This window comes from Delphinus delphis, chromosome 15, assembly GCF_949987515.2.
Source record: "Delphinus delphis chromosome 15, mDelDel1.2, whole genome shotgun sequence".
NCBI classification, from domain to species: Eukaryota; Metazoa; Chordata; class Mammalia; order Artiodactyla; family Delphinidae; genus Delphinus; species Delphinus delphis.
The window spans coordinates 79,454,062-79,474,031 of NC_082697.1; the positions used below are offsets into that span (position 1 = coordinate 79,454,062).

A 19,970-nucleotide genomic window follows, 5' to 3' on the forward strand; every position below is an offset into this window, starting at 1 on the left:
AGGGAAAAAAATATAAAAAACACAAACACACGGAGGTTAAACAATACATTACTAAATAACCAAGAGATCACTGAAGAAATCAAAGAGGAAATCAAAAAATACCTAGAGACAAATGACAATGAAAACACAACAATCCAAAACCTATGGGGTGCAGCAAAAGCAATAATAAGAGGGAAGTTTATAGCAATACAATCCTACCACAAGAAACAAGAAAAATCTCAAATACACAATCTAACCTTAAACCTAAAGGAACTAGAGAAAGAACAAACAAAACCCAAAGTTAGTAGAAGGAAAGAAATCATAACTATCAGAGCAGAAATAAATGAAATAGAAACAAAGAAAACAATAGCAAAGATCAATAAAACTAAAACCTGGTTCTTTGAGAAGATGTAGTAAATTGATAAACCTTTAGCCAGACTCATCAAGAAAAACAGAGAGAGGACTCAATCAATAAAATTAGAAATGAGAAAGGGGTTACAACAGACATCGCAGAAATACAAAGCAACCTAAGAGACTACTACTACAAGCAACTCTATGCCAATAAAATGGACAACCTGGAAGAAATGGGCAAATTCTTAGAAAAGTGTAACCTTCCAAGACTGAACCAGGAAGAAATAGAAAACATGAACAGACCAATCACAAGCACTGAAACTGTAACAGTGATTAAAAATCTTCCAACAAACAAAAGCCCAGGACCAGATGGCTTCACAGACAAATTCTGTCAAACATTTAGAGAAGAGCTAACACCTATCCTTCTCAAACTCTTCCAAAATATAGCAGAGGGAGGAATACTCCCAAACTCATTCTATGAGGCCACCATCACCCTGATACCAAAACGAGACAAGGATTCACAAAGAAAGAAAACTACAGGCCAATATCACTGATGAACATAGATGCAAAAATCCTCAACAAAATACTAGCAAACAGAATCCAACAGCACATTAAAAGGATCATACACCACGATCAAGTGGGGTTTATTCCAGGAATGCAAGGATTCTTCAATATACGCAAATCAATCAACGTGATACACCATATTAACAAATTGAAGGAGAAAAACCATATGATCATCTCAATAGATGCAGAGAAAGCTTTCGACAAAATTCAACACACATTTATGATAAAAACCCTGCAGAAAGTAGGCATAGAGGGAATTTTCCTCAACATAATAAAGGCCATATATGACAAACCCACAGCCAACATCATCCTCAATGCTGAAAAACTGAAAGCATTTCCACTAAGATCAGGAACAAGACAAGGTTGCCCACTCTCACCACTCTTATTCAACATAGTTTTGGAAGTTTTAGCCACAGCAATCAGAGAAGAAAAGGAAATAAAAGGAATCCAAATCAGAAAAGAAGAAGTTAAACTGTCACTGTTTGCAGATGACATGATACTATACATAGAGAATCCTAAAGATGACACCAGAAAACTTCTAGAGCTAATCAATGAATTTGGTAAAGTAGCAGGATACAAAATTAATGCACAGAAATCTCTGGCATTCCTATACATTAATGATGAAAAATCTGAAAGTGAAATCAAGAAAACACTCCCATTTACCACTGCAACAAAAAGAATAAAATATCTAGGAATAAACCTACCTAAGGAGACAAAAGACCTGTATGCAGAAAATTATAAGATACTGATGAAAGAAATTAAAGATGATACAAATAGATGGAGAGATATACCATGTTCTTGGATTGGAAGAATCAACATTGTGAAAATGACTCTACTACCCAAAGCAATCTACAGGTTCAGTGCAATCCCTATCAAACCACCACTGGCATTTTTCACAGAACTAGAACAAAAAATTTCACAATTTGTATGGAAACACAAAAGACCCCGAATAGCCAAAGCAATCTTGAGAATGAAAAACGGAGATGGAGGAATCAGGCTCCCTGACTTCAGACTATACTACAAAGCTACAGTAATCAAGACAATATGGTACTGGCACAAAAACAGAAATATAGATCTATGGAACAGGACAGAAAGTCCAGAGATAAACCCACGCACATATGGTCACCTTATCTTTGATAAAGGAGGCAGGAATGTACAGTGGAGAAAGGACAGCCTCTTCAATAAATGGTGCTGGGAAAAGTGGACAGGTACATGTAAAAGTATGAGATTAGATCACTCCCTAACACCATACACAAAAATAAGCTCAAAATGGAGTAAAGACCTAAATGTAAGGCCAGAAACTATCAAACTCTTAGAGGAAAACATAGGCAGAACACTCTATGACATAAATCACAGCAAGATCCTTTTTTTCCCACCTCCTAGAGAAATGGAAATAAAAACAAAAATAAACAAATGGGACCTAATGAAACTTAAAAGCTTTTGCACAGCAAAGGAAACCATAAACAAGATCAAAAGACAACTCTCAGAATGGGAGAAAACATTTGCAAATGAAGCAACTGACAAAGGATTAATCTCAAAAATTTACAAGCAGCTCATGCAGCTCAATAACAAAAAAACAAAAAACCCAATCCAAAAATGGGCAGAAGACCTAAATAGACATTTCTCCAAAGAAGATATACAGACTGCCAACAAACACATGAAAGAATGCTCAACATCATTAATCATTAGAGAAATGCAAATCAAAACTACAATGAGATATCATCTCACACCAGTCAGAATGGCCATCATCAAAAAATCTACAAACAACAAATGCTGGAGAGGGTGTGGAGAAAAGGGAACCCTCTTGCACTGCTGGTGGGAATGTGAATTGGTACAGCCACTATGGAGAACAGTATGGAGGTTCCTTAAAAAACTACAAATAGAACTACCATATGACCCAGCAATCCCACTACTGGGCATATACCCTGAGAAAACCATAATTCAAAAAGAGTCATGTACCAAAATGTTCATTGCAGCTCTATTTACAATAGCCCAGAGATGGAAACAACCTAAGTGCCCATCATCGGATGAATGGATAAAGAAGATGTGGCACATATATACAATGGAGTATTACTCAGCCATAAAAAGAAATGAAACTGAGCTATTTGTAATGAGGTGGATAGACCTAGAATCTGTCATACAGAGTGAAGTAAGTCAGAAAGAGAAAGACAAATACCATATGCTAACACATATATATGGAATTTAAGGAAAATAATGTCATGAAGAACCTAGGGGTCAGACAGGAATAAAGACACAGACCTACTGGAGAACAGACTTGAGGATATGGGGAGGGGGAAGGGTGAGCTGTGACAAAGACAGAGAGAGGCATGGACATATATACACTACCAAACGTAAAACAGATAGCTAGTGGGAAGCCTCCGCATAGCACAGGGATATCAGCTCGGTGCTTTGTGACCGCCTGGAGGGGTGGGATACGGAGGGTGGGAGGGAAGGAGACACAAGAGGGAAGAGATATGGGAACATATGTATATGTATAACTGATTCACTTTGTTATAAAGCAGAAACTAACACACCATTGTAAAGCAATTATACCCCAATAAAAATGTTTAAAAAATAAAATAAATAAAAAATAAAATAAAAAGAGATGCCTGGATGGTACACGGATTTCTCTAAAAAAAAGAAAAAAGATGCCAAATAGCCAAAGCAGTCTTGAGGGGGAAAAAAGGAGCTGGAGGAATCAGACTCCCTGACTTCAGACTATACTACAAAGCTACAGTAATCAAGACAGTATGGGACTGGCACAAAAACAGAAAGATAGATCAATGGAACAGGATAGAAAGCCCAGAGGTAAACCCATGCACCTGTGGTCAACTAACCTATGACAAAGGAGGCAAGGATATACAATGGAGAAAAGACAGTCTCTTCAATAAGTGGTGCTGGGAAAACTGGACAGCTATGTGTAAAAGAATGAAATTAGAACACTCCCTAACACCATACACAAAAATAAACTCAAAATGGATTAGAGACCTAAACGTAAGACCAGACACTATAAAACTCTTAGAGGAAAACATAGGAAGAACACTCTTTGACATAAATCACAGCAAGATCTTTTTTGATCCACCTCCTAGAGCAATGGAAATAAAAACAAAAATAAACAAATGGGACCTAATGAAACTTCAAAGCTTTTGCAAAGCAAAGGAAACTACAAACAAGACCAAAAGACAACCCTCAGAATGGGAGAAAATATTTGCAAACGAATCAATGGACAAAGGATTCATCTCCAAAATATATAAACAGCTCATGCAGCTCAATATTCAAAAAACAAACCCAATCCAAAAATGGGCAGAAGACCTAAATAGACATTTCTCCAAAGAAGACATACAGATGGCCAAGAAGCACATGAGAAGCTGCTCAATATCACTAATTATTAGAGAAATGCAAATCAAAACTACAATGAGGTATCACCTCACACCAGTCAGAATGGGCATCATCAGAAAATCTACAAACAATAAATGCTGGAGAGGCTGTGGAGAAAAGGGAACCCTCTTGCACTGTTGGTGGGAATGTAAATTGATACAGCCACTATGGAGAACAGCATGGAGGTTCCTTAAAAAACTAAAAATAGAATTACCATATGACCCAGCAATCCCACTACTGGGCATATACCCAGAGAAAACCATAATTCAAAAAGACACATGGACCCCAATGTTCACTGCAGCACTATTTACAATAGCCAGGTCATGGAAGCAAACTAAATGCCCATCGACAGACGAATGGATAAAGAAGTTGTGGTACATATATACAATGGAATATTACTCAGCCATAAAAAGGAACGAAATTGGGTCATTTGTAGAGACGTGGATGGATCTAGAGACTGTCATACAGAGTGAAGTAGGGCAGAAAGAGAAAAACAAATATTGTATGTTAATGCATATATGTGGAACCTAGAAAAATGGTACAGATGAACCAGTTTGCAGGGCAGAAATAGAGACACAGATGTAGAGAACAAATGTATGGACACCAAGCAGGGAAAGTGGCGGGGGGGGGGGGGTGATGAATTAGGAGATTGGGATTGACATGTATACACTGATGTGTATAAAATGGATAACTAATAACAGCCTGCTGTATAAAAATTAAATTAAATTTAAAAAAATAAAATAAAAATAAGCCAAATATAGTATGGGCACTGAGGCTTTTCCCTTGTCTGTAGCCTCCCCAATCTGTTACCCTGAAAGGGCCTTTCCCACATCTAATTAACCAATAGCTGCTCTCAGGAAAGAATCTCATCCACCACTCCTTGGGAATGTAACACTTAAGAATTCAGTGTATCACTTATTTTCTTGAAAAATGATAATAAACTTCTTGAAATTCATGACCTGGATATCTATTCATTCTCAGAGGGAATTATCATGTGTTTACTAAAATATAAATGTTTTAGGCTGAAAATAAAAAAGCCCTGAACCTGATACATTCACTGGTGAATTCTACCCAACATTTAAAGAAGAATTAATATCAATCCTTCTGAAATTTTTCCCAAAAGATTGAAGAGAAGGCAACACTTCCTAACTCATCGTATGAGGCCAGCATGACCCTGATACCAAAGTCAGACAAAGACACAGCAAGAAAAATACAGATCATATTCCTTATAAACACTGATGCAAAAATCCTCAACAAAATGCTAGCAAACCACATTCAGCAGGATTATACACCATGATCAAGTGGAATTTATTCCTGGAAGGCAAGAATGGCTCAACATTCTAAAATCAATTTAATTTACCACTTCAAACGAATGAAGGAGGAAGAAAAACTACATGATTATCTCAATCAATGCAGAAAAAGTATGAAAAATTCAACACCCTTTCAAGATAAAAACACTTGACAAACTAGGAATAGAAGGAAGTTACCTGAACATAATAAAAAAACATATATGAAAGACCCACAACAAACATTATACTCAATGGTGAAAGACTGAAAGCTTTTCTTTAAGGAACGAGACAAGGATGCCCACTTTCACTACTTCTATTCAACGGAGTGGTAGAAGTCCTAGACAGAGCAATTAAGCAAGAAAAAGAAACAAAGGGCATCTAAATTGGAAAGGAAGAAGTAAAATCATCTAAGTTCACAGAAGATATGATCTTATATACAAAAAAATCCTAAAGATTCCACACAAAAAAAACCTGTTAGAACTAATAAATGAATTCAGCAGAGCTTCAGGACAGAAAACCAACACAGAAAAATCAGTTGTACAGTTGACCCTTGAACAACATGAGTTTGAACTGCATGGGTCCACTTACACGCAGATATTTTTCAATAATAAATACTACAATGCTAAATGGTCCATGGTTGGTTGAATCCACGAATGCAGAAGAACCACAGACACGGAGAGCTGACTATAAGTGATACACAGGTTATTCCCCACGTTGTTCAAGGGTCAATTGTATTTCTATATACTATCAATGAACAATCTGAAAAGGAAATTAACAATTCCATTTTCAATAGCATTAAAAATAATAATATACTTGGGAATAAAATTTAAACAAGGACTTGAAAGATTTGAACTCTGGAAACTACAAAATGAATTAGAGACAAAAAAAAAATTCTGTGTTCACAAACTGGAAGACTTAATATTAAGCTGTCAATACTACCCAAAGCAATCTACAGATTCAATGCCATCCCATCAATATTCCAATGATGTTTTCTGCAGAAATAGAAAAATCTATTCAAAATTCATGTGGACTCCCTAGGGACCATGAACAAGACAGTCTTTTCAACAAATGATGCTGGGAAAACTGGATATCCACATGCAAAAGAATGAAATTGGATGCTTATCTAAACATCATATACAAAACTCAACTCAAAATGGATCAAGGACCTAAATGTAAGGCCTAAAAGTATAAAAATTGTAGAAGAAAACATAAGGCAAAAGCTTCATGACACTGGATTCGGCAACAATTTCCTGGATATGACAAGCAACAAAAGAAGAGATAGACAAGTTGAACTTCGTGAAAAATCTTAAATGTTGCATATCAAAACACAATATCAACAGAGTAAAAAGGTAACCCACGGAAGGGGAGAAATTATTTACAAGTCATCTATCTTGTAAGGAATTAATATCCAGAATATATACAGAACTCCTAAAACTCAAAAACAACAACCCAATTCAAAAATGGGCGAAGAACTTGAATAGTAATTTCTCCAAAGAAGATATACAAATGGCCAATAAGCACATGAAAAGATGCTCAACATCCCTAATCATTAGGGAAATGCAAATCAAAACTACAATGAGATACCACTTCACACCCATTAGGATGGTTACTAAAAATAAAAATAAAAATAAAAACCCAGGAAAATAACAACGTTGACAACGATTTCAAAAAACTGGAACCCTTGTACACCACTGGTACAAATGTAAAATCGTACAGCTGCTACAGAAAACACAATGGTGGTTCCTCAAAAAATTAAAAATAGAATTACCACATGATCCAGCAATTACACTTCTGGGTACATACTGAAAATAATTGAAAGCAGGGTCTCAGAGAGATATTTTGTACATCCATGTTCATAGCAGCATTATTCACAACAGCTAAAAGGTGGAAGCAGCCCAAGTGTCCATCGATGGATGAATGGATAAGCAAAATGTGGTATATACATACAATGGAATATTATTCAGCCTTAAAAATAAAGGAGATCCTGACACGCACTACAACATGGATGAACCTGGAGGACATTATGCTAAGTGAAATAAGCCAGTCACAAAGACAAATACTGTATGATTACACTTATATGAGGCACCTGGAGTAGTCAAAATCAGAGACATAAAGTAGAATGGTGGTTACCAGCGTTGCAGGGAGGAGGGAATGGGGAGCTATTGTTTAACGGGTGTAGGGTTTCAGTTTTACAAGATGAAAAGAGCTATGGAGATGATGGTGATGATGTACCACCGAACTGGACATTTAAAAGTGGTTAAGATGGTAAATTTTATGTGTATTTTAAACACGATGTTTTTAATTGTGGGGAAAAACATCATAATACAAGTTCATGCCAATCAGAGAAAAAAATTTAAAGGGTGACAAAACCAGGTATTGGTAGGTATGTTTCTTACACTGCTGATTGGAGTATAAAATTGATACAATGTCTTCGGAGGGCAATTTGACAATAATGTAGTGAAGGTGAATGTGCAACTTGGTACTTCCATTTCTGGGAATATATTCTGAAAAAATTCTTGCACATGAATAGGGAGAGAGATACAAACTGTTCACTGCAGCACTGTTCATAATAGCAACACAATGCAAGCAACACACCACAATCAATTAGGAATGGATATATATTGCAACTACCAGTTAAAATAAACTAGATCTTCATATACAGAAATGGGGAAACAGATGAACCAGTTTGCAGGGCAGAAACTGAGACACAGATGTAGAGAACAAACGTATGGACACCAAGAGGGGAAAGCAGCAGTGGGGGCAGGGGGGTATGATGAATTGGGAGATTGGGATTGACATGTATACACTGATGTGTATAAAATGGATAACTAATAAGAACCTGCTGTATAAAAAAAAAATTAAACTAAATTTAAAAAAAGTAAGTTGGGCTTTCCTGGTGGCACAGTGGTTGAGAGTCCGCCTGTCGATGCAGGGGACACGGGTTCGTGCCCCGGTCTGGGAAGATCCCACATGCCGCAACGGGAGAGGCCACAACAGTGAGAGGCCCGCATACCGCAAAAAAAAAAAAAAAAAAAGTAAGTTGCAGGATCACTGTACCTTATGGTACTGTTTATGTAAATGTTTGAACCATACATTACTTTGGGATGCCTGCCTATGTCGTAAACGTGTAAAAATACAGAAGCAGTCATCTTCGGGGAGGGAAAGGAAGAGGATCAGGATGGAGTACAAAAGAGGGGTACATTTGTGTAACTTTTTATTATGTTAAATCTGAATGGTGTGTACATAAGCGCTTATGTGTATTACTATGTGTTTGTTAGACGTTTAAAATATTTCACTAAAAACAATAGTAAGAGGACTCAAACATGAGTCTTCTGGGAACTTTTCTTCTAGATTTATTTAATCTGGCAATATTCCAAGTCACATGACAGTTAATAGTAGCATTTTGAGCTATGCCTAATTAGTTTAATAGTTTTCTAAAGTAATTTATTACTCTTCAAAGTTTGTTAATTCATGAAAAATAATCTTTGAAGGACACTGTTCACAACATTTTTTAAAGTACTTACCTAATAAACAGAGATAGTTGGGTTCAGTTAATCTGGATAGTTTTGTGACCTGATTCAAGATGTTGTAAAGCTCTGTTGGTTCACACAAAACCAAACCACTCATCCTACAGGGAAGAATCAATCATGTAAAAGCTTAGTGCATCTTTCTATTTTAGATGAATGACCACAAAGTAAGATAATTCAACTCTTTCTTAACATGCCTTCAAACAAAGGTGAAAATAATCATGCATGTGATCAAGGAAAATTCCAAAATTGATAGTGAAATGTGTGTAGGGGAGATAATCGTTGCACACGACATATCTGAACCATATAAATACAAAGCAGGCTGTAAAACAGTCACCAATTCACTTTCCTTCAGTAAATAACTACTGAGCACTTACCACAGGCCAGGCACTGGAAATAAGTGTGGTAAACTAGACTTACCCTCATGAAGGTTACAGTCTAGCATGGAATGCAGACACTGGACAAAAAAATACATTGTGAGTAGGAAAAGCGTTTTTTTTAAAAGAGTCAGCATCCAGTGTCATGGGAGGTGCTAATAGGAGGGCCTCACCTAGCTGGGATCAGAGAAGGGCTGTCTGAGATGTGATTGCTAAGCTGAGACAGGAGGTTAGGCAAGACCTAGGCAGGTAGAGGAGAGGGAGAGGATGGAGGAGGTAGAAACTGACAACAGGAGGGAACTTAGTATCTGAGAGATTTCAAAAGGAGCCTGGTGTGGCAACAGTGGGAAGAGAGTAATGAGTGAAGACCCTGGGGAGGCCGACGCAGGTGCCCTTGTGAGGGGCCTTTAGGGTTATGATGAAGATCGTGATGGTCTGTGGAAGGAGGAGAATGGCTCAGTTGTACTGACAGAACTGCCCAGCCAGCCTGGGCTCTGGTTCCTGATTACAGGGCTGCTCTTGGGACACTGGTTCCTTGGCACAACTGTCTCTGGTGCCCCATGGACACTGAGGGGGAAGGCTGGGCCTGTGCAGCAGCTTACTGCAGGGAGGCTACCTTTTAGCTGGGGTGGGGGCAGCCAGAAGACCTCTGAAGGCCAGTCAAGTCCAGGGGTATCCTGCTCAAAACAGTTAGGGTCCACTTCAGAATTACCAGAACAATGCTCCCCAGAAAGGCTAACCCCTTGACTTGGGCCCTGGATCCTTCTCACTTCCTCAAGGACTTCAGCTCTCAGCCTCCCCTCCAGCATCATCAGTTTCACCCTCCATACAGGTCATTCCTAGTGGCACGCAAACATCCTCTGTACCAGTCTCTGTTCTCCTTTACAGCCAAGACTTCTCAAAAGGGTGGTGTTGGGCTTCCCTGGTGGCGCGGTGGTTGAGAGTCCGCCTGCCGATGCAGGGGACACGGGTTCGTGCCCTGGTCCGGGAAGATCCCACATGCCGCGGAGCGGCTGGGCCCATGAGCCGTGGCCGCTGAGCCTGCGCGTCCGGAGCCTGTGCTCCGCAATGGGAGAGGCCACAACAGTGAGAGGACCGCATACCAAAAAAAAAAAAAAAAAGGTGGTGTTAACACTGCCTCTATTTCCTCACCTCCAAACTCTAGATCCAAACCCCTGCTGTGCCACCTACTATTGGCTGCCTGACTTGAGGGAATAATTAGCCTCTCTGTGCCTCAGTTTCTACCTCTGTAAAATGGGGGTAAAAATAGTATTGCCATTTCGGTAAAACAAGGATAATAGTACTTGTTGTGTGTGGAATAATGAAATTACACATGTAAGACATTCTGAGCAGGGAGGAAGTGTTCAGTAATTGTTAGCTGTTGGTACAACCTTCTCCCCTGGAATTTCTGACCCCAAACCACAGAAACTGCTCCTATCAAGGTCATCAAAAATACTCCTCTTGCCTAATCCACTAGTCATTTCTCTTTGTGCTCAAACATGGAGCCTCAGTAACCCAGTTGAGCGCTCCTCCTTCCCCACTCTCCACTCCCAGGACACCCCACTCTCCAGGCTTCCCTCCTACCTCTCAGACAGTTCCTGCTCTAACTGTCTCCATGAGAATGCCCTTGGGCACAGTCATCTCTTTTCTTCTCTATCTACTCTCACCCTGGGACAGAGCTTCTCAACCTCAGCACCACTGACATTTGGGGCCAGATAATGCTTCGTCGTGGGGCCGACCCGTGCGTTGCAGAATGTTCAGCAGGATCCCTGGCCTCCACTGGGTGGATGCCAGTAGCAACCCCACCCTCCAGTTATAACAACCAAAAATGTTTCCAGACTTCACCAAATGTCCCCTGGAAGAGGGGCAAAGTCACTGTCAGTTGAGAACAAGCATCTAAGACCTAGAGTCTAGGTGATTCATCTAGTCCCTTGAATACCCCATGTATAATAACGACTCCCCAACTATGGCCCCTACTTGACCTCTCCACTGAGCTCCAGGCTCCACTTGGACGCCTGATGGACATCTCAAATAAAACATGGCCCAAAAGGAATGTTTAAATTACACGTGCCTTACCTCCAATATGTCTTTTAGTCTTCCCTGTCTCAATAAACAGCACCATTTAGCCACCTAGTTACTCAAGGTCACACCCCTAACCTCTCTTTCCCTCAGTCCCTCACATCCAATCTATTAGCTCTACTACTTAAATATGTTCCAAACCCGGGTCCAGGGCTAGCATCCTAGACCAAGGGACTAGCATCTCTCTCCTGAGGATGCGTACTTTCCAACTGGGCTTCTTGCTTTCTCCCTACGGTCTGATCTTCCCATGGCAGTCAGGGTGATCTTTGCAAACTACGAGTTTGTCTTCACCTGCATTATTGCACTCATTTGTTTGCTTGTTTTATCATCAGTCTCCCCACAGTGGAATATACGGCTCCTGAGGGTACGGACCTTGACCTTTTTGTTCACTGCTGTGTCCTCACCCAGTGCCCAGGATTTTTGATGCAGACTAGTGCTCAGTAAGCACGTGTTGAATGACTACATTATTACTAGTCACCATTCCTGCCTTCACCAATGGGGCCATCCTGACCTGAGGCCATACTTCTAGATGCTACATAAAGATCCTTCCTGAGGACATCCCAACTCGTACCCTCAGGTCCTCTGCCTCTGAAAGTCCTGATCTCAGGCCATTCTGGAGGTGGTGAGCATAGGGGAGAGAGGATGAGTTTTGTGTCTAGTCCCACAACTTTGCTAAGCCAACCTAAAAGCTGGCTCCTAACCTATCTGGTCTATTGCTCAGAGCCCATCCTCACACTCCCACCCACTTTCCCCATTACAACCTCCATCTCTTTATTCACTAGCCAAGGGATTGTCTCTGGGCGTTCAGGTAAAAACCCAGTCCAGCCCCAGCAATCAACTCCTTCAGACATCTCCTTCCCAAAGGGGGCACTCTCCCTTGTCAAGCAAGAGCTGCCTCACTGGGACTTCCCTGGTGGCACAGTGGTTAAGAATCCACCCAATGCAGGGGACACAGGTTTCAAGCCCTGGTGCAGGAAGATCCCACATGCCACGGAGCAACTAAGCCCACGCACCACAACTACTGAAGCCCACGCGCCTAGAGCCCGTGCTCTGCAACAAGCGAAGCCACTGCAATGAGAAGCCCGCACACCGCAGCGAAAATCAGCCCCCACTCGCCGCAACTAGAGAAAAGCCCGCGCACAGCAACGAAGACCCAACGCAGCCAAAAATAAATAAATAAATTTATTTAAAAAAAAAAAAAAAAGACCTGCCTCACCTGCTGGTAAACTTCAGGAGGGTAAGTACAGTCCTGAACCTAACGGCACACTGCTGAGAGAAGACGCACCCCTGTGAGCCGTGATGAGGAGGGCCACTAGCCCCGGTGGGTGGAGGACCGGACGTAGCTAACAGCCCTTCCAGCACTACTCCAAATTCTGAAAGGTGGAAGACGTTCTTGGCTCCACCATTTGGGCCCTAAGAATATTCTGATGTTGAGCTTTTATATAGAACCATTAAACAAATGTCGATGAGGTTTTGCAAAAAGTATTTTTCTTAGATGAATTCCACTAAGCCGATTTAATCCCTTAATTGATTTCCTATATTGATTCACAGTTAACCAATTGATTTCACAGTTAACCAATTGATTTCACAGTTAACCAGTTCCAATTTTTTTCACTTTCAATTTTGTTTAGCCAAAATTATTTCTCCCAAGATCAAGTCTTGTTTCTCTGTGCATTTTACAATAAATATCTGATTCCTTAATCAGATTCTTACTGTATCAGATTTTACCGAGGATGGTTTCTGCCACTGTTTCATTTGTAATGATTATTTCCACCAAGTCTCATTTCCTGGTGATCTATTCAAAGCAGTGGAGCCAGGATGGCAAGTCTAAGACATCCCCCTTTGGGCCCTTTTAGCACAGCACAGCTCTGAAGAGACTTTCAGGGCATTTAGTGCAATAGCTCTTGCAAGGGTCATGGGGCAGGCAGGTGGGAAGGGAGGTCAAAGGGAGCACCTCCTGGGGATCTGGCTTCATAGGGTGAGAGGATACCAATATTCCTATGAACTGACCCATCTGGGAAATCCACACAGATTTTTGGGTGGCGAGGAGCCACCTACTGCCAGGAGAGCAGGGTGCCAGCACAGGCCTCATCTCTGCACACTGGACACCCACCAGCAGGAAGGTTCTTCACCCTCCCTGTAATGACCTGGTCTGAACTTCAACCTAGGGGGCTTGTGTGGGGCTCTCTCTCCCGTCCAGACACAGCTGGGCTGGAGAGCTCAGCTCCAGTAAAAGACCGTGTCTATCTTTGAGAAGGGATGTTTCATTAGGGGTCATCATAGCCTGAGACTAAGGGGAAACTGGCCAGATCCAGGCCTTCTTGCCTCCTTATGCCTGACCAATTCCATTCTGACTGATGGCGTCACTGCCAGAGGCTGGGCCTGACCCCATCCTTCTCACAGGTATTCCAGGGTCCTGAGAGCTTGGTCTAGTGCTCAGGCCCAGACAGTCCAGGTGGACACAACTGATGGGCATTTGCTTCTAGTGGAAAAGAGGCATCACTCAACACTCCTGGAGAAGTCAGACCGTAAGCTTTACTCTGGGTTCCTGGCTCAGGCTGAGCAGGGACCAGAGGACTGCACAGATATGAATCAGGGTCCACAGCCAACCCCACTATGCCCTGGTTCTGTGTGGGAAACTGAGGCTGTGCCAGGATGACCCAGGCTTAAATACAGTGACAGGCATCAATGCTCTCACCTGTAAACTGAGGCAATAATACACCCTGGAAAGGCTGTAGGAATGTTATGTTGAAATAACAAACATAAATTGCCCAGAACTGGGCCCAGCACAGAGCAGGAGCTTAGGAAACAAATTCCTTTACTCCTACTTTCTCTCTCTTTTCAATTTCATCTAGGAGTCTCCGGATGTCCAGCAGACAGAAAGCACCATTCAGAGAAATCTCAGGCCAAAGACCAGAGCAGGAGCTGGCCAAGTTTGTAAGCGGGGGGATCCAGTGATGCTGCCTAAGGGTCAGGTTCCTAAGGGATCTGGTAGAGTCTTTCCTCAATCCCAATCAGACACCTTCCTTGTGGCCTGAACCCTGACAAAGCTAGAGGACACAGTCACAGGCCGCAGCACCCCAGAGCTGTGGAGGCTGCAGAAGTGGTCCTGAAACCATTTCTCAGCTCAGAGAAGCTCCAGGTCCTGTAGCTAGTGAGCACCAGTATCTCCAGAGGCCCAGACTCAAGCCACCACATCCCTGTCCCTTGTCTATCTTACCTTCATTCCCATCGCCCCAAACCTAGACCCACTACACCCCCAAAAGGTACCCTAGTGGTCCTGGGAGGGTGACAGGCCTACCCATGCAGCAATTCACATGTCAAAGGTAGCGGCTAGCGAACTGCTACACAAAGGCTGTGTGGCCACCAGGTCTGGTCTCACCTCCTCCAACTCTGTCTCCAGCACTTGCTTCTCCTCTGCTCAACTGGGCTAGCGCCCCACCTTCTGCACCTGACACGGGTTCTTGGACATGACCAACCTCTGGATTCAGCTTTGTTCTCACTTCCCTGACCTCCAGCTGGCCTGGAGGACTGCAGGCTTTGCTCCCGACTCAGATCTGCCACCATCGGCGACTCTCAGCTCTTGGGAGCTCCTTGCCAGCAGTTTCTTGCTGCCTCTGCTGTCACCAGTCCACCATCTCCTAGTTGCTCTGCTGGCATGTATCTTGGAAAGCCACACCCTTTGACTTCCAGCTGGGCCACAACTGAAAGTTAAGCTATATATCTAAACAGTTCTGTTTTAAAATTTTATGTCCCCATTTGCCGATATTCTAGAGACCCTAGAGGAAAATAAAGCAAACTCTCAGGCAGGTGGGATGATTACCACCTTTCTAATTCTTCATTTTATCTCCAGGGATCTGAAAGGAAAGATTTGAAATACTGCACTTTGAGGTACGATTTTAGGGTTGAAGAGAAGGTAGGTTAGCATAGAATATGTGCACCTAAGAGCAAAAACCTGACAGCTCGACTGTGGCCCCAGCCTATTGTAAGGAACAAAATGGTCAGTATAGGTGCACGTGTGCGGCTTGTGTGGGGGTGTGGCAAGGAGGACATCAATGTATTTCTATACTGTGTATGAAAACATGCAATGAAGAACTAGTGAAATTAATCTATGGTGATAGAAGTCAGGAAGTAGCTGTCTGGGGAATGGGGCATGAGGGAACTTTCTGGAATAATGAAAATGCTTCTATAGCTTGTTTTGGGTGGTGGTTAGAAGACTGCAAACTGTCAAAACTATCCAACTGCACACTGAAGATCTGTATACTGTACTGTATGTAAACTATATGGCAATAATTGCTTTTAATCCCCCGTATAGAACCATGTGTTTGTGTTCAAGGATACAAATGTGTGGGTGTGTGGCCCACCCGTACATCCGTGAACTTGGTGTGGGGTCTGGGCTGTGAGAAGCCACATGAGCTTGGACACACAGAAAGGACACACTGCAAACCTTCAGCTGGGCCCCCAGAGCTGCCAATGAATCCTTTCTCACCGTTCCTGATTTTCCCAGCATTTCCCCAATGGCTACAACTGTTATCCAAACCTCCTCACCATGCAGCAACCTCTCTCATTTTCTAGGTCTTGGCTGGGAAGGCTAAGGCCACGGGATGCAAACCGCCCTACCTCACCAACTGCCCGCTGGGTGCCCTTCAAGTTTCTTCCCAAAATCAAAGGGATAAGTGTCCTCTGACCTCATCTTTTCCCACCTAATCCTTTTCTCTCTTGACTTCTAGCATCTCAAAGCTCTTCACCTCTATTACAGCCTCTTTCTCCCTGATTTCAAATATTCACAAGTCTCAGCTTTCTTGAAGCAGTTCACGAAACCAGAAAGAAAACCCCTAGAATAGCTTGGCCTGTGCCCTCTGAAGCTTGTGCAGGCACAGAGGCTGGTGGTGGGCACCTGCCTGGAAAAATCGGAAGCTGGTTAGCTGTTAGCAAAGAGCAGCAGCTGCATTTGAAACAGCCTACACCCCCAGAATTTGATGGGGTGAAGGATACCTATGTGTCTCTTGTAGACCAGATGTGGGCCAGGCAGGAGAGAGGGCCAACTAGAAGCAATCTTAAAGGGACTTTGCCCAAGAGGGCCACTTGGACAGACAATGGACCAATCTCAGGTACTGGAGGATTCCAGAAAACAGGGGTTGAGGGAGCAACTGGAAACAGCAAGGCTGAGGTGTAACCACCCAGGTCAAGGGAACTGCAGGTAAGAGAGACCCACAAAAGCACCACATGGAAGTGTCAGCCACAAACTCCCATCAAGCTCAGAGAATTCTTACTAATGCCAAATGGACCCTTCCTGCCCCTATCTTTATTCTCACAACCCCCTCCACCAACACTGATGGGCCTGAAGCCTCAGTCTTCAGGGATGAGGGGTAGTGAGGAAGTAAGATGGAGAAATGGAGAAGACAACCACTCTCCACTCCCAAGGTGGGAGCCTGAAGCAAGCTCAGGAGGGGAAGGGGAGCAGCTTTAACACTGACTTAAAAGTTCAGAGTTTTGACTATTAATGTGAACAGGACATTTAGGCTATTGCAACAAGTCTGTCCTGGTGGCTTGATGTAATCCAAGGGCAAGCAAAGATTTAGAGGAAGAATGGGGATGAAGACATACAGCCATTTTCTGACTGCACTAGGCTTCCTGAATGAGGCTGTGCATGTTCCCTGTTAACAGTTACACTTGCAAAGCAGGGCATGGTGCCTGGTACAAAGTCAATTCTTGATACGGTAGCTGCTAAGAGTGTTATGAACCATTTTGCGATTTAAAGGGAAGCAACTAGGAGCTGAATGTGAGGACGTTTTTCTAACAGTCAAGTGGCTGGGATGGCCCGAGTAGAGGACTTGGGAGGTAGTGACTCCCCGCCGTGGAGATGCTGACAGGGGCTGACTGACTTGCCAGGGGGGTGGGAAGGAGTTCCAGCCCCAGATGTGGGAGTGAGCACACGAGAATGTGACTCTAGTTTCTCTCCCCTGGCCTCAGCTCTCCCCTGGCCTCAGCTCTCCCCTCTATAGGGATGACTTCAGCCCTGGCCTCTCTCAGGGGTTTCAATCCCATATTTCCCCTTGGAGTAATTCCCCAAGTGTCCACTGATATTTCTATATGGACAACTCACCATCACTTCCAATGTAGCCCATCTAAAACAGAACTCTTTACTTTTTCTCCAGCCAGCTCTCCTTCCACACACACCCTGAATTCCATTTCTGTACATATACAGTTCTCTCAGGCTGGTTTCCCACATCACTTCCATTTGTTTCTTAAACCCAGATGGGCACAAACGCTTATCAATTCTTCCCTCTCCCTCATTTGGCCCCACTTCACCATTTCTAAAACCATGACAGTAACTCAGATATTTATCATCTCATTAGATAGCCTCCTGAACAATCTCCCTGCCCTGCACATTTTTCCCTTGGAACTTTTTTTTCCCCCCTTGGAACTTTTAACACGCCAAAGTCGGTCTAATCTTCCTCAAACACAGTTCTGGTGGCATCACAAAAGCCTTTGATAAACACCTGCTTCCCGAGAAATAAAATACAAACTTCTCAGCTAACATTCGGTTAAGTCCTGCACAATCTGGGTTTTCCAGCCTTGTATCTAAAACCACTCAACTCTCCCAAAATTCAGAAACCCACTCTCAGCCTGGTCAGATGCTGGACAATAAAGAGATGAAAGAACCTGACTGTAAGATGCTTTCAGTTCTAGTGGTAAGATAGAGGGGTAAACAATTAGGGAGAACACAGTCAGTGATAAGATAAAGAACACCGTTTGTCCTCATGTCCCCTCTCCAACAGAAATTATCTGTTCACTGTCCCTTCCTCCAGGTTTGTCTTTGGGCTCTTTTCCCTTTCTTTCTCATCTGGACACTTCCCATTGTTAAACGCCCAGCTCCTAGTGCCCCCGCTTCGAGAGGTCCAAAGCCCAGGCAAGGATCTCTCCCTCCTGTGGAGGTGAATGGTCCCACTGAGAAACTCCTGCTCTTCCTTTACATCTCAGCTTAGATGTTTCATCCTCCTAAGTCCTCTCTCACATGGCCCCCACCTCCACCCCAAATCTGGGGTAGATGGACCTCCTTTGTGTTCCCACAGCCCCTCGTAATTTTCCTGGTGTTAGCCATACCATGCTGCTTGCAGTTTACCTGTCGCCCCACTAGACTCTGAGCTCCCGGAAGGCAGAAAGTGTCTGGATCTCGTTCATAGTTGAACACCCAGCTCCAAGACTGGACTGGCACATCTTAGTAGCTCAATAAACAAGTGGAAAGGAGGGAGGAAAGAGTAAGCCAGGCACCATGCACTCCCTCCTACGGATAGGTTCTTCAGCACCTGTGCTAACTGTTCTTTTCACCGCTGGTTCCCTGACCACTGTTCCCAGGGAAGCGGTCACTGGTCCCCCCCACTGGGTTTGTACACTCCTCTAAGGTTAACAACCTGCCACACACCTACCTGTCCCACTTGACCCTGAACTTTTTGTGGGCAAGGAATTCTCTGTATGCCCAGAAAACAGCAGTGGGGCACATGAAGCTTATAAGGATACTGATCAACTTAAATATGCTTCTTGTGAGGAGAAACCGTATCTTTACTTTCTGGTAGACTCTGAACGAATCCACTTAACTGAGCTCAGCCATGGTTTCTTGGTCCCTAAAGCAGAAACAGTGTGGCCGGGTTCACAGCACGGCTGGGCAGACCGGAGGGGCAGGGACTGGGTGACTTCGCAGGTTATCACCTGTATACCTGTTTCCTCATCTGTAACGCGGGACTGCTTTCCTGTAAACTCGTAGAACAGTGTCTCGCGCCACGTCAGTGCTCAGGGTCGGCCATTCTTGGTAGAGGTGTCTCTAAAGCTTTGTAATCTCTACTAGAAGGTCCTGGGCACCAGGAGGGACGACGACACTGGCGGGTGGACGGGGTGTGTGCGACCGGGGGGGGGGAGGGGTGCACGGGAGTGACTGATTAGATGAGCCTTCATCCTCCACCCCAACCGCGGGACTCTCAACCTCCCCTCCCCCCTTCCCTTTCCAGAGCTTTCCAAAGCTCGGAGCCCCTCCCGCCTCCAAGGACAGGAGGGGTGGGTTGGGCTGAGCTGGGGGGGGGGGCTCGGGCCGCACCCATTCTGTCGGGCCTGCGGCGCGACCTCAGCCGGTCTCCCTATGAGAGCCTCTGTCTGGGGCCCCCACCTGCAAAATCGCTCCTCTAGGGCTCTTCCAGCCTAAAGCCTGTCTTCCTGCACCTCTCGGGTGCTGACTCTCCCTCCCACTCCGACGGCGTCTCCCCGACAGGCCGCACTGCACCGGACCGCACAACGACCCACCCCAGAACTGCGCACGGAGAGCGTCCCTCCGCCGGCCTCCGCGACAGTCCGGATGTGGCCGAAATACCGCGAGATCTAGAAGGTGGGGTGCCGGAAGCCAGGCCACTCTCGCGAGGCCAGGTGGAGCAGAG

General features: G+C 43.7%; 1 protein-coding gene across 6 annotated transcripts in view; it reads right to left on the reverse strand.

Annotated features, from left to right (window-relative positions):
- Window positions 1–19,882, reverse strand: part of STYXL1 (serine/threonine/tyrosine interacting like 1) — a 63,488-nt gene extending 43,606 nt beyond the window's left edge. For 2 of the 6 annotated variants that reach the window (XM_060032273.1, XM_060032268.1), the window contains exons 1-3: window positions 19,706–19,796; window positions 19,255–19,421; window positions 9,086–9,189 (exon numbers count right to left, since the gene is read on the reverse strand). In XM_060032273.1, coding sequence (XP_059888256.1) covers window positions 9,086–9,189; window positions 19,255–19,274 — 124 coding nt within the window. In that variant the 5' untranslated portion in view covers window positions 19,275–19,421; window positions 19,706–19,796. Of the gene's footprint in view, window positions 1–9,085; window positions 9,190–19,254; window positions 19,422–19,705; window positions 19,797–19,839 lie in introns of those variants that run through there. The other 4 variants (XM_060032270.1, XM_060032271.1, XM_060032274.1 and 1 more) reach the window with 4 other exon arrangements.
- Window positions 19,883–19,970: the final 88 nt, after the last annotated feature.